This window comes from Amblyomma americanum, chromosome 10 (assembly GCF_052857255.1).
Source record: "Amblyomma americanum isolate KBUSLIRL-KWMA chromosome 10, ASM5285725v1, whole genome shotgun sequence".
NCBI lineage: Eukaryota > Metazoa > Arthropoda > Arachnida > Ixodida > Ixodidae > Amblyomma > Amblyomma americanum.
Genome location: NC_135506.1, coordinates 51,093,635 through 51,109,192, shown reverse-complemented (window position 1 = coordinate 51,109,192; position 15,558 = coordinate 51,093,635). Strand labels below are relative to the sequence as shown.

Below are 15,558 nucleotides of genomic sequence, written 5' to 3'. Positions count from 1 at the left end.
CCTGTCTAAATTTCGTGCACACTAATCATTCGTGAATTGTCACTTATGCTGGATTCTCAAAGTGTTGAGCTTGCAAAAAAATTTCAGTATTTTCACTTGTGCTCTGTCATGCTCATAGACTGTCTTAAAACCTTGGTTAACTGCAATTCACACATGCTCATGGTTTAGAGAAAAGATGGACAACTACTAACGCTGGCATAGAGCTGCGGCTGTGTATGACCATAGCGTCAAAGGAGTCCGTGCTGAAGTAGAAATGAAGTTGCTTACTGTGTACTGGAAATGTTATATTTTACTTAGTACTTTGGTAGAAATAAAGTTGCCTAATATGTTCACAATGCATTTTATTTAGTTCAATAAGTTATCCTTTTCCAAAGAATTTGTGGCACCTCAAAGGCATTCATGGTTCGTTGTCCACAAACATATATGCTCCGGGAAGCATTCGTGGTCACTTGACAATGTAGTCTATGGGTACTACAGTAAACTTAAAACCTTTTTAATCTTTACTTCAGGGCATTAGAAATTTGCTTACTTATTAAATGAAACTGTTACTACAATCAACTACAATTTTTCTGTTATCTGCTTTACTTTTGTTGCTATCAATGTTCATGCTAAAAGAATAAAACTTGAAATTGTTAAAAGTGATGTTTGTGTTATGCTACAGTGGATTATCAGTAATATAATATAAACTTGTAGGAGCCTGAGGATTTGTTCAAATTCGGCAGAGTTTGAAATAATGGACATCTTTTGAGTATACCTACCGTGGACTAGACCAAACTTTCAGTTCCAGCAAAGTGGTACTTTGAATCAAAGGAGTTCAAATTATGAACCATCTACTTCTTTAAAGTTTCCTGCATTTAATTAACAAGTAGGTAATGGATTTTTAATTGATTACTTGTTTTATATTGTGCCAGATCTATATTTAGCTGTCTCCATCAGTCGTACCATACCATAGGCCTGCAAAGCTGCTTAGTTACTTCCTTTTTGTGCTTTCTTGGACTGCCAAAGTTATTTTCTGGGCTGCCAAAGAAGTGCAATTCTTGAAAAATGCATGTAGAGTGGAACTGGTAGATGTGAAGTTACAGGCATAAACTGCTCTTCTGTTAATTTCAAGATCCACAGCTAGCTTGTGTGTACGTTTTTGTCGTCCCTGTGATCGTTTAACCTTTGCAGCTTGTTTTACATTTAAGGGCAGAGGTCTTGAAAGGCTCTGTTGGCGCTTCAAGCATGCAGGTGCAATGCGTGCCAATGAGTGCCTGATCTAGCTCCCATGCAACAGAGAAAAATGGTCTCCAGCTTACTCCTACACAAGTGTGGTCCCAAGCTGCTAAGAGATAAGAGACTCTGTTTGTGTTATCACAACCTGCCCACTTAATTGTGAGCAAAGTGGCCACCGTGGCAGGTGGCAGAATGACTGACCATGAAAGGTTGCTTGGGAACAGCAATGTTGGTCACTGAAGCTTCACTGGTGGCAGCACCTGCCGTCGCAGGGCAGTGGCGCATATTTTATCTGCTATACCTTTGTGCCAGGTCTGATATGTGGACTCCCATGGATCTGTGAATATGAAGTTGAGAGTTGCCATTTCTGCATATATGGACAGTATCCCATTAGCACTATTGCATCATACCCTTAAGGCGGAGCGTAAATGTTCTTGCTACTTTTTTTATATATACTTTTTGTATTAGGTGGAAGCTGGGGCCAAATGGATGTTTAAGTTGGTAAAAGAAAAGAGGGCATTACCTTCTGTGATGGGAATACTTTCATATTGCAGAACTTTAGCAACAGCCAAAAACTATCTTTTGTTACCACCGGTGGCAATAATGAAATGATTAACTAAGCAGTGTCCTGTCCATTCACATTGCGTATTAGAAAAAAATAAGAAACATATCATAAGGATGCGTTATTGCTGTTGAACCGAAAAACAACTGAAAGCAATGTTATCAAACATTTTTTTGCTGTGTTGGGGCTGAGCAGATGAAAAAGTTAATTCCTGTCCTGTTAAAATACATCACCTTCATTCATAATTTTGCAGGCTGTGAGAAAATGTGCTAGATTTCTCTATTTCGTTGATAACATCAGCTCTTGCATTTATCAGATGCGTTTATCATATACCTAGGGGGAAAGGACTGTCAGCTGGCAGATGCCTTGCTATGAGCATAATCCATCACAAATTGTGCAAGTATCAGAAAGTTCAAGTATCAAGTATCACTAAAGGCATCAGAAAGTTCGAGGTAATTTTTTATTGCATCCAGAGACCAAGCCACATAATGTTTAAAGTCTTTTACTGCAGCGAACTTTGGTCTTTTGTCTGGAAAATAAAACCTTACAACCGGCAGGGATCAACATTTCCAAAGCCAACATGAATCTTTCCATTCCATTTCAGCACTGACATAATTATTACAAAACTTCTTGCACATGACCAGGGCAAAAAACATTAACAAAAATATTACTGCACCAGTTTCAGTGCTGCATGTCTCCTCTTTATCCACTCTTTCACCCTGCTCCCCTCCATATCTGTCCTCTTCTTCTCCTTCCCTCTTTCTTTTATTACCATTTATTATTACCTACTTTTCCCTTGATCTCTGCACCAGCTGCTACCATTTCTGAGTAGCCCTTTGCTTTCAGATTTTCTCCCCTGACCGATTCTTTTTCTTTTCTCTCCGCCCCTATTTTTGTCTCCTCCTTGACTTCCAGGTATTCCATTAAACTTTATGCTTACTTGATTTCCAGTTTATCCAGCTCAGCCCAATTAGTCGTACAATGCCATCTGTCGCAGTTCCCCGTGTGTGGATGCGTAGCTCTTTGAACATATCTTCGCTATCTATGCACACTCGCCACCGCTCGGATTCCTTTCTACTGAGCTGTCATATTTTTTCCACAGCATTGCGGGTAAACGAGTTAATCCTCTTTGGAAGCCATCATGCCTGAAGAAGGTTCACGCCTCCCAACACCCTTCCCATTTCACGCCATCCTCCTCACCGGGCCTTCCTCCTCGGAGTGAAGGCCCTTTGTAAATCCCGCCAGTGATGACAAAGCTTTGCCCAGGTGAAGACGTGTTCTTTGTTGAAACGGCAAGCTCTCTGAGGCTTCCCCCTTACTTGTTCTCCTTGAATGTGCTTTGTAGACACCACTTTGCTAGTGTAAAGGAATGGCTGTAATCTGCAATATGAAGGCTATGCATTCTCAACACAAGGATTCGGAAGTGTGAGGCAGCAGATGCGGAGACTTGGTGTATCAATTCGATGAAATAGTATTTTACTTTATGAAGCACAAATTCTAATTTATCACTTTGATGGACTGGGCATGAAACTAATGATGCACCAGGTGAGATCTGTGTAAAAACAAATAGAACGTTCTTAGTGGTCTGCATACGGTGTGTGTGTCTAATGTCTTGAGGGAGTGTATTCCTTCATAGGTGTTTTGATTTTCACAATACCGTGTGTCGTAATCATATGGGTCCTCGTTTAATAAAGTGATACCAAAATCTGTAAATGTAGTATGTAAGCATTGAGAACACAAAAGAAAAAAGATTCAGGCACACTGATGAAGTGGGTTGTAAAGGGCCAGTGGTGTTCAATGTTCCCTTTAGATGTTGCGTAATGTCTTCTGTAGTGCTATATTCATTGTGCACACAAGATTCCTTCCCACATCATGTTCGCATTGTTTGAAGCATTGTTGCAGCTTGAAAACTACTACTTTGTCGGAGATTATTATAAATGGAAAGCAGCTGCATTATTGTGGTCAATTTGGCTCTTCTCCAATTTTCATGTCATCTTGCAGTGCCGTATTTGTGTTATTTATAGGGGTGTGCGAGTATTCGAAATTTCGAATACGAATCGAATAATTTTCATATTCGGTTGATATTCGTATTCGAGAAATGATATTCGTGAATTTCCAAATATTCAAAAATTCCAGAATACTCGGCAGCGATCGTATACAGCGCCGACTTTCGTTAATCTGATCGTTACAAAAGCGCAGTATAAAGACAAATTATCTGAATATAGAGTTTAAAATTCCAGGAAAACAATATAAAGGCCCTGTTTTCTTTCTTCTTTGTCGTTTATCGCGTCGACCGATCGCATTGCGATGCCGCTAGGCTTGACCTTGCGTGCAATTTTGCAAGTGGGCTTTCCCACTTACCACACGTGCTGGGAACAATATGGGGGACGACCCGCTTCTAACAATTGCAACGCGAAAGCGCGTTTATTTTTTATCCTTCTGTAACATGTTATCTAATTAATGCCAACATCTATGGCAATCGTTCTGTCACCTTAACTCTATGAGCGTGACCACTTGTTTTGTCAACTACGCTATGCGGGAAAGCCTTCTCGCGGAATTTCGCGTGAGGCTCCCGAAGGGGCGAGTCAAGGTGTCATAACAGGGGAAGCGATCCTGTAAAAATCCCGCGTATTGCATCGTGCACTGTAACCCATGCAGCTCTTAAGTGGGCCTAACGGCAGGCGTGACAATGTTCGGAAGGCTCCTGTCACTAGGTCAAAAAAAAAACCACCTGGCCGCGTAGTTTTGATTTCTGAGCTTGGCCGCTCGCCTGTTGCAATGGCAACTGTCGGCCCGCGCATTCGGCAGTAGTCCAACCTCAGCACTGTGCCGCTTTCAGACGCTGGCTGACACGTCGCTCGCCATTTCTTTTCTTTTTTTAGAAACAGTCTCGCCATTCCGACGTCAATGTGCGTTCCCATCTCGCTTGCGTTCGCGATGTCTTCCAGCACACCGTAACTCTGTGCTCGTCAGTGGATTACAGTATTTTGCACAATAGAGCCACATCATAAACTACCGCATTTTTGGTATTTTTTTTTCGGGACCGCGAGGAATTTTGTAAATCTACCTTCAAATAACCTGGGCATTTCTTTTGGTTCTTTGAACTCTGAATTAATGAGGTTTACTAGCCATCATGGTATTTTTTGTTTCCAGTCTTGTCATGTTATGGATTGCATTTTGCCTGACCATATTACAGGTTGGATATTGTTATGCAGTTCAACTAAGTAGTATACATTTCTGCGCACATCATGTTTTTTTGTACGGTGCTCAGGCAGTCTAGATTTGTTTATTTCAGTTGCAAAGGCCATACACAATTTTGAAAAAAATATGAGCAACAATTTTTGCTTGCTTATCTTTTCTGAATTTATTTATTGTGCTGACCAGATATTCGATTCGATATTCGAAGCCATTTTTCCTTCATATTTGTATTCGATTCATATTCGAAAATTTGAATATACGCACATCCCTAGTTTACCATTTCCTAATGTCTGTTTCTTTTCTCGGTTATAAATGCAAGCATAACAAATTCAGTAAATGCAGTACTGCTGCATGTATGTGTTTTTAAATATATAAATGAAAAGTGTATTATCTGGGAAAGTGTTGGTTAAAACTGCAGATTTTGAAAAATGACTCAAGAGGAAACGACTAAGGTGTTCGATGACATATTTGGCAAGCCTTCTCAGCACTTGGTGGTGCAATCTGAAAAAGTTTTGATTACTGCTTGTGAACATGTCGACATTTACATCGACCTTATTGCAAACCTTTGCAACATGTGCGGCCCAACAACAGCAAGTGCAAAAGTAGCCGGGGCTACCTTGCAGTCACCATCGTTTTTTGACGCTCTGCACCCTTGCAGCAGTGCACTGCAGTAAAGCTGCTGTGCTCTCATGGTTGGTTTGTAAGCATCTTGTGGGATCAGAATTTGGCAAAATTATGAATGGCATTACCAAAAAGTTTGTTATCTGGTAATGTATTAAGTGGTGGAAAAAAGTGGAGTCATTGAATTGCCCATGATTTTGAGCATGTGCACCAAAACTTTATGAATGAAATTATTATATTTCACCACTTGGGAGCTACAGGTCAAGCTTTATATTAATGGTGAGCTTAAGGGTCAAAGGAGTGTTGAGTTTGCACTCTCTTGTATTCAACTTATGTCTAGTTGCGAGCATAAGAATATTTGTGTGTAAGGCCAGTTTTCAGATAGATCCAGTGCTTTGTGGCCGATCGATACAGCACATATGTCTGAACTTTACAACAAGCACTGCAATGATCCAGTTTTTTTCGTGATCTTAGTTTATCACTGGTGTCATAATTGTTATGAAAATGTGAAAATTAATTCCTTTGTTTCTTGATGATGCATTTTTTGTTTCTACTGGTCTATATAATCTTGTCTCTTCGAGTTTGTGATTAAAGTCTTGAAGAGAAAAGTTCATAAATGGTAATGAATCGAACATTTGGCAAGTGATAAAACATTACCTTTTTTCTTTTTTTTCAGATAGTAAGCCCTTGTGATATAGTTGATGAAATGCAAGTCTCCACTACAAATCTGTAGATCATTTCTGGCCAAGCCATTCCTCCTTTTTCACTGTAGTGCAATGTGTTCCAGAGTTTGCCTTTATTTGTTGTCATGTGCATTCGCATGTTTGCTTACCATTGTAACAAAGCTAAGGAAGTTTTGTTTTTCACTCAATTGAGGTTTTATGTGACAGTTTGCCAACTTCCTGATTTTATGTACGGTTACCTCACATGGCACTCGTGACTTGTCCTAGCTTTGTTTGCTCCATGAATCATCAGATAGGGAAAGCTTGAAACTTCATTAATTTGAACTGTATGACTTAATTCATTTTTGCTTCATTGAAGTCTACATATAAAACGGCTTAGTAATTCGCATGTGAATTGGTTCCACCACTGTTTATTAGAATTATGTGGGCACACGGTGGCTACAGCAGAACACCCATGAGACTCCAGCTGCTCTCAGGAGATGTGGAGAAGGTAACGACAGTGTTGCGAGGCTCAGTTCTCCTCCGGTCATCCGGCTCAGTTCTCCTGCAGTGGTGAGCCAAGTCTCTCTTGCGTGTCGCACCCAAGCGCATTCATTGCAACTTGCATTTTGCAGGACCCACACTTGCCTGCCATCATTGCCGATATTCTATGCAAGCTAAATGGAAAAGCCCCTGTGTGCTATGCAATGTCAGTTAGCATTGATCAACATCAACTGGTCAAAACTAATCCAGACCCTTCTCTCAGGGCATCGCCCCTAGACTGTGCTTAGCTCCGGGCCCCTAAGAGCCGCAAAGGGAGAATTCATCAAAAGTCTGCATCGTATCCGCTGATGCTTGACCCAAAATGGCATTTTTGCATCAGCTTTACCAGTGACTCCATCTCACCCCAGGAAGTTTAGGGAGCTCTTTTTTTTTCACATCTTAGATTCATCTGCTTTTTTCATGCAGTTGCTGGAAAGAGCTGGTAATACCCCTATAGTTTTGTAAAGGCCTCTTTTTTGGTCAGGCATTTCATTTAAGCAGACTTTCGTTGATTCTCACCAATTCAGGCAAATATCATACCTAGACATGATATATAAACTAAAGTTGCCATCAGAAGTCACCTGTGTGCGAAGTTCGAGTGCAAACAAGCCTACGTTTAAACAGAAAATTTTTCAGCTTTTATTCTGTACCTTCTCTTGTTGTATCCCCATCTTGAGAACAGAATGAAGAATTGCACTCATTTTTGTCATGGATGATGTTAGCAATGGGACACTTATGGTGCCTCCTGTAATGTTTGTTGTCTTTTCTTGGACTACAACTACACAGTGCATAAGACACAATCTACAGCGTGTTTGCATTGTTTGGAAAAGAAGGTATGAAGATGAGGGGTTGAGTTCAAGACGTGTGACAGCCTCCAAAACATGTGAGTTCAGCTCACTGATGGAAGCCCTCTTGTCACAGTTGTGTCTTGTGACCCATTGCAAACAATTTGTGACATGGAGTGAAAAAAAAAAAAAGGTTGAAAGTGTTGTCTATCAGTAAAGTTAACTGCAGAGATATTTGAAATTTGGGGAGAACTTACCGGACATTTAAGGGAGCATACCGCAAATGTTGGGTGTTGGCTGTAATGCAAAAACAAATTTTTTTTTTTAACACAAACACACTTATTAGTTTTGCCGGTTTTCTTTATTTTAAGGTAGCAGTGAGGGCTTTTTCGATCTCAGTGTAGTACGTTGAATGCTGGAAAGTTCACCAGGTGGCCTGTTTCAGCCGCTTCTGGGAAAACGAACACGTCGTGCTGCCACTGGCACCACAGCGTCTTGGCACACTGGCGAGTTTCTTTGCTGGGAGCCACATATTTCTTGTGAACGCATGATGCTACTTTATTGAATAATGAGTAAAGTGTAGGGTTTGCTGCCGTGCTCTTCCCCTCCACTCTACTAGAGCCCTGTTTTAAGCGTATAGATTGGTCAGCATGATTCACGTCTGTGTGATATTTTTGCTTGAGCAAGGCTTTTTTACCTGATTGGGACTTCGTTGTGGGCTTGCATTATATTATCCACAGCACATGAACAATTCATTCCAAACATTAGATCCTTCAAGGTATTTGCTATGTAGTGACAAAGCTGCCATGGATTCCTAGACATCCGAAGGATGGCAGCGCTTTAGGCTAACCTCCGTTGCTTGGTAAAAGGAGTAGGCTAACCTTCATTGCTTGGTAAAAGGAGTAGGGGTGAGGAGGCAATTACTAGGACAGTGATGTTCGAAATTACGCCACATAAGTACATGTTTCTGGCACAGGCTATGGAAGATTTTATGAGTTTGCAGTGTTTGTACCAATCATGCTGACACTCTTACGGATTGTTTCCATTCAGTGCATGCTATTGTTTTTGGACTAAAAAAACATGGCCGCCATGGCCAGGCTCGAACCCACTCACTTGCACCAGTTTGGCCAGGTCCAGGGCACGCTAGATGCAGTGAGTGTGTGAGTGAACTTTGCCTCATAGTAGTAATGTAAGAGTCATAAGTGGCTATAGTGGTGAATGCCGAGAATGTGCTTGTGGAATGAATTCCCTATGCACTGCTACCTGTGACATTGGGTTATTGTTGCACACATGATGCATTGCTCTTCATACAAATGCCACTTTGATCTGATAGCCTTTGCAACGAAGTCAAACCTAAGCAGGCATTTTTAAACTCACAAGGAGTGAAAACTTTTCAAGTGTTACTTTTCTTTGAAGACATTTGAATGCAGCCATGTGAAATACCATGAACAGAGCATTAGTGCAAAAGCTGCATGTGCTGCTGCACAAAGCTCTTCCACATTCTGCTAGCATTCAGTGATTCTCACGTGTCATACTCCAGAGAGGTGTGAGAATATTTGGAGTGAAGACTGCTAGTGATGTTAATTTTACATTTTTTTTTTTGCAGTGAGGAGTAAAGGAAAGAAGGTCTGTGGCCAAAGATAGATGCCAGCTGAACCATAAAACTGTGTTTTACTTCATAGCATTTATGAGCTATGTTCTGTATGGCTCTTTTGTGTTTTCTCTGGTTAAAAGGGGCTTTGAAAGCTGGTTTAGAAGACAAGAAACTACAGAATATATGCTTTGAATGTTCATATTTGTTACTACAACATGCTTGGCTTTTTCCAGTGAGACGTCAGAAGGATTTCTTTTTGCAATAGCATCTAAGGAGTGGTTTTGCAGACGTGGCTTTAAAAGAGCTCCTCGTTGGGGCTGTGTAAATAGTAATCGTATGTTGTCACCGAGACTGACACATCATCTTCGTACAATATTTTTATGCACCGTGAAAGAAATCGAGTGTTAAATCTTTTTATTACATTTTTTCAAACTTTATACTGTGTTAAGTTTTTGCATTCCATTCTGATGTCATGCAATGTTAAATATGTATTCCATTCTTAAATGTCACTCAGGATTAAATCTTTGTTTTGCAGTCTAAACACCAGCTCCTTTTGGTACATCGCAATGCACAATAAGTGTAGTTGAATGTTTGTTATTGTTTACTGGTTGTTCCTTTTTGCTTGAAATAAGGATGCAGTTCACTGAGAGTTTCACAGTGTTGTCATAGTTGGAGTTACTGCACTGCCATTTTATCTTCTGCTACCTCCTAAATAACATGTGATCAGCAGCTTCATGTTATTGAGGTAAGGGTGGCCCACTTTCAAGAAATAGGTACCCTGTATAGTTTCAGTATTTGTGGTGAGGACAAGGACAGTGAGCTGATGGTAGCCTTGCAATGCATGCCTCAATTAGGCGTAGTTTATGTAACTATAATTCGTATTTAGAAACACCATGAATTTTTATAGCAACCTACTACATACAGACAATGTCACATTTAAAAGTCTTTTATTCTGCAATCTGATTTATTTCTGCTTTGTGTGTGTCTTTCTTTGGTAAAAGAACTGCTGAGTGGGTACTTGTTATGTGTGATGATTTCGATGGACAATTTTAATGGAAATTTAGACGTAGGTGTATTAAACTTCTTGCACACTGCAGGGTGCTTTACCACATAGAAGAGTTTCAGCAGTAAGTGCTGCAGTGGGCAAAGCCTAGTTGCGTTAGTTGCTTGTCAAGACAGTCGCTAAGGAGAAGTTGGTGGTTTTTATTTTTTTTTTACAGTGCAGCCTCTAGGCACGCATTCTTTGGTGGGGATATAGTGGCAATTGTCAGCTTCAGAGTGTGAGGGTAATGCAAAACAAGGAGGCCAAGGTGAGAGTGACAGAAAGAGTGCTGATTGGCTGAATGCAGAGTGACATGACAGGTGAGAGAGAGAGAGAAGCTTATGTGACTAATGAGCAATGACTGTAGCTGCGATACGCTCTGGCCAAGTCAGTGATTAGTGGTGGCAAGGCCAGAATCTTGTCATGCGTGCCGCCAAAACATTGTCTTTGCTGTGAAGACTCAGTTGTGAACGTGGCCAGTTAAGAGACTATGCATTGTCACTGAGGATTCGGAATTTCGAAGCAGCCAATGCAGAGTATTGGTGTATCAGTTGATGGTCATTCTGTCTCTCCTTTGGGAGCACAAGATGTTACTGATCACTTTGAAGGACTGGGCAAGAAAGTAATTGTTCACAGAGATGGTTCAAGACAGACGGATGAGTGATCTCTTTAAGTGCCTAATAAAATACCTCGGTGTAACGATAACGTCAAACTTAAACTGGAGCGCACATATCAAATTCTTCGTTTGAGCAGTGTTAAAAAAACTCTGGTTATTAAAGCACCGCTTAATGTTCCGCACGAGCAAGAGGAAACTGACAGCATACACATCTCTCGTACGGCCACTGCTCCAATATGCTGAAGTTGCCTGAGGCCCGCACACAAAAATAGACCACTGAATGGGCGATTGTGTTATGTTGACTCTCTGGCAGTGCTGTAACATGCTGCTGCATTCACTTTTAAAGGCGAAGCTTAAGCATCCTGCAATTTGTGTTCATTGTAAACAGCTGTATTGCCTCGCTTTTACGCCTCCTCATTTTTTTCTCTCTTGTCATTTTTTGCACTTTCATGCCTTATGCCACTCCCCATGACTAACAAAGTCAACAGTTAGTAGTGGGCAGTATTCTTCAAACAAACAAACTAGTAAACAAATAAAATAAATAAACAAATAAATAAATAAAGTGTTCTGTGAACGATATAGGGTATGTGTTTGTGTCTAATGTTTGGTGTGATCTTATTCCTCCACAGCTGCACTGAATGTCGCATTGCCGAGTGTTGTAATCGTATTGTGATATTTTTGATAGAGGGACAATAGTAGTAAATATTGCATGTAGGCACTGAGAACCGAAAAGAAGAAAGAGTCATGAATGCTGTTGGCTTTGAAAGGCCTCTTAAAAGGTTGATGTCTTCTCAAAGTGCTACAACCATGGTGTATATAGGATTCCTTTCCACATTTTGTTTGGATTGTTTGATGCATTGTTACAGCATGGAAACTACTACTGTGTCGGAGGTATATTATGAATGGAAAGCAGCTGTATTATTGTTATTATGGTTCTTCAATTCCTTGTGATCTTCCAGTGCCATATTTGTGTTTTTTACTGTTGTCTAATTTGTCCTAATTCCTTTTCTTGGTTTTAAATGTAAGCAAAACAAATTCAGCAAATGCAGTACATCTGCATTTATCTGTTCTTAAATATTTAAACAAAAAATGTATTACCTTGGAAAGAATGGTTTAGAACGGCAGATTTTCAAAAAGGACTTGAGAGGAAACTACAAAGGTGTTTCATGTTATATCTGGCGGGCCTTCTCAGCACTTGGTGGCACAGTTTTAAGAGTTGTTATTACTGCTTGTACACTTGTCCAAATTTACAATAGCCTTAGCACAAACCTTTGCAACATGTGCAGCCTAACAACAGCATGTGTGAATATAGCTGTGGCTGCTTTGCAGTCACCATCATTTTTTGATGCTCCGCACCTGTGCAAAGATCCATTGCAGAAAAGCTGCTGTGCTTTCGTGCTTGGTCAGTAAGCAAATCATACGATCAAAATTTGGCAAAATTATGAATGGCATTACCAAAAAGTTGGTTATCTGGTAATGTATTAGGCAGCAGAAAAAAATTGGGACCATTGCCCATGATTTAGAGCATATGAACCAGAATTATATGAATGAAATTAATATATTTAACCATTTTGGAGTGGAAGATCAAACTTTGTCTTAATGGTCAGCTTAACGGTCAAAGGTGTGTTGAGTGGGCACTCTATTGTATGCAACTTGTATGTAGTTGCAAGCATAAGAATATGTGCTTGTAAGGGCAGTTTTCAAATAGATCCAGTGGCCTCTTGAGGCTAGTCTGCACAGCACAGGTGGAATCTCAATTTTACTTGAAGATGTAATGAAAACCGTGCATTGAATCAGAAGAAAAGTAGAACACTGTACAGGACCTGGTCCTGTCATGAGTGTTCCATCTGCTGGTCCTGTCCTGTGTGCTCTACTTTTTTCTTCATTCATCACATCATTTTCATTACATCCTCAAACATGAACCAGCTAGCCCAAGCAAGAGTTTTACTTGAATTGTACAGCAAGCACTGCAATGATCAAGTTTCTTTCGTGATTCTAATTTATCACTGGCGTCCTAATTCTTATTAAAAGAACAGAATTAATTTCTTTGTTGCTTGCTTATGCATTTTTTTCTTTCCACTCATCTATATATTCTTGTCACAGTTCCCTTTGTGTCTGTGGTTAAAGTCTAAAAGAGACAAGTGCATAAATAGTAATGAATGGAACATTTTGCCAGTGATAAAATATTTCCTTTTTTCTTTTTTTCAGATAGTAAGCCTTTGTGACGTAGTTGATGAAATGCAAGTCTCCACTACAAGCCTGTGGACCACTTCTGGCCAAGCCATTCCTCGTTTTTCTCTGCAGTGCAGTGTGTTCAAGAGTGTGCCTTTGTTTGTTGTTATGTGTATTCGCACATTTGCTAGCCACTGCAACAAAATTAAGGGATTTTTGATTCACACTCTAGGTTTGACGCGATGGTTTGCCAAATTCCTGATTTTATGTATAATTACTTCACATTGCGCTCGTGACTTGTTCCAGTTTTGTTTTGTCCTATAGATTTTCATACAGGAATAGTTTGGGACTTTATTATTTTGAACTGTATGACTTAATCCATTTGTGCTCCATTGAAGTCTACATAAAAGCAGGTTAATAATTCAAATGTGAATCGGTTCCACCACTGTTAATAAGAAACATGCAGGCACACGGTCACCAGAGCACTGCACCCATCAGGTTCCGCTCGCACTTTGGAGATGTGCAGAAGGTAACGACGGTGTTGCGAGGCGGAAGGATGCTTTCACTATTAGCTGTTGGTGTTAAGGGGACACGCAGGTGAAAAAAACTTCAATTTTCATCAAAAATACCAGTTTTGACTTTTGCTTTTATTGTGTGCAAGCCTTTTTATTTGATGTGCAACAATATCAGTGCCTAATTTAGATGGGAAAATGAGTAAACACTGTGATGTAAACATGCCCAGTGATCGAAAAACTAGTCCTTTTGGCTACTTTCCTCACAACGACAAATTTACATCGTGAAGTTTCCTGCAAGTAAAGTGCTTTAGGCAGGTAAAGGCAGCCTTCCTGTTTCAAATGCATCCATCTGCAGTTTTATAGCTTGAAGAAAAAAAAATTAAAAAGTTTTTATGACCACAAAATCTGCATGTCCGCTCTACATTAAATAACTTGGGATGAATTTTTCTTTGTTCATCATTTTCGTGGCACCTCAGGGCCTATTACTCCTGTCAGTCTTGTGGCATCACAATAAAATTGCTATGGCTATGGTTTTCTATATGCAGAATGCAGCAATACTCTTTATTGCAATTTATTGTTGGAATTGAGAGACAAATTTGTTAGAACTATAGTATTGCTAGGATTAAAAGACATTTTAAAAACGAATAATTTTTTTAAATTTCTGAAATTTCTTATAGTATTTGCGAGGTGCTGTTTGTACACATTGCCATGAACATCCCCTAATTTTCTCAGAATAGCTTTTGTTGTGACCACACCTGTCTGATTTAAAACTCGGAATAAAAAAGGTTACTGGCAGCTGTGTGACATTAATATCACTGATGCCCTAGCATTAGAGCCTCGAGACTGTGTAAGGTGTGTCCATTGTATGCTCTTAAGGGTGCTTGTTGAACAATATCTCCATGGTGGCAGTGTTTTTTGTTTTTCATGATGTGCCCACTGGTACTCTTGATTTTGTCAGGAAGCCTGTAAGCACATTGCTCTTGAAGTGTTGCTTCATGCTGTGCACAACACTCAAACCTTGGGAATTGAAAGGTGTTGTGCAGATTTGAAGTAATCTCGATGCATGTAGAAGAGAAGCTTGGCCATCAGTTCTTAGCAGTATGGTGCCAAGTTTCTGTTTCTATGCACCAATATGATTTTGACAACACATACATGTTCTTTTTTGGTTGGCACCTATACTCTGTTTCATACATCAGGTGCAACGCTGTGAAAGGTATGGAAGTAGTGAAGATAGAAAAATAAAGTGAGGAGTTTTACTCAGCGCTTATTTTGGGCTGTGTGGTCAAAGACACTAAAGTGAGAGCGTATCATCAGCATTAAGAATGCATTTAATGAAGCTCATGAAGAATGCATCATACAATAAGCCTGAAAGCAAAACATTCATTAGTTTTTGCTTGCAACAAGGAACACACTAATTTTGATCACAGATGTAGGCAGTGCAAACAAAAGTGCTACCTTTGGCAGCATTGCCCTTGATGTATGAACCGGAGCATACTATTGATTGAAGTAATCATAGTTAAGCATTATTTTATTAAATTTCTGCCACTGAGTTCTTGCAGTGCTTTAAGAGGTACAAGTATTCATCAGTTTTAAGGAGACTACAACATAACTTTCTTTTAAGGCAAAGTGTGGCTTTAATGGCCTTGTTCAATCGATACTGGGTGTAAAAAGAGAATATTGACAAATGTTGGCGATAATACTTTGTTATTTAATCAAATTTTATATTAAAGCAATGGCAGTAAAAGTTCATTTAAACTGGTAGCGCAATTCGGAGAGCACGGCAGATTCTTTATGTGTATTTCAAAACCTGTGCCACACAATACATGGATTTGTTTGCTATTTTGATATGTTTGCTCACATTTCTATAGTCAGTTTACAGAAAGGATACCTGAAAGGCAACTAAAAAGCTTGATTAGAACATGTATGCAGTGTTTACGTGAAGAGGTCTTTAACTGTGAACAGTGGAGTTTCTTGTTTGCAAGTGTGTTTTGATGTGCAGTGTTCAGCTTTTGAATTATGGGCAAATTTGACTT

The 15,558-nt window shown here is 39.8% G+C and overlaps 1 protein-coding gene across 1 annotated transcript in view; it reads left to right on the top strand.

Moving 5' to 3' along the window:
- The first annotated feature begins 8,675 nt into the window (after positions 1-8,675).
- The window catches only part of LOC144108287 (uncharacterized), a 38,682-nt gene continuing 31,799 nt past the window's right edge, over positions 8,676-15,558 (top strand). The window contains exon 1 of the mRNA XM_077641554.1: positions 8,676-8,746. Within this exon, the coding sequence (XP_077497680.1) occupies positions 8,676-8,746 (71 nt within the window). The remainder of the gene's footprint in view (positions 8,747-15,558) is intronic.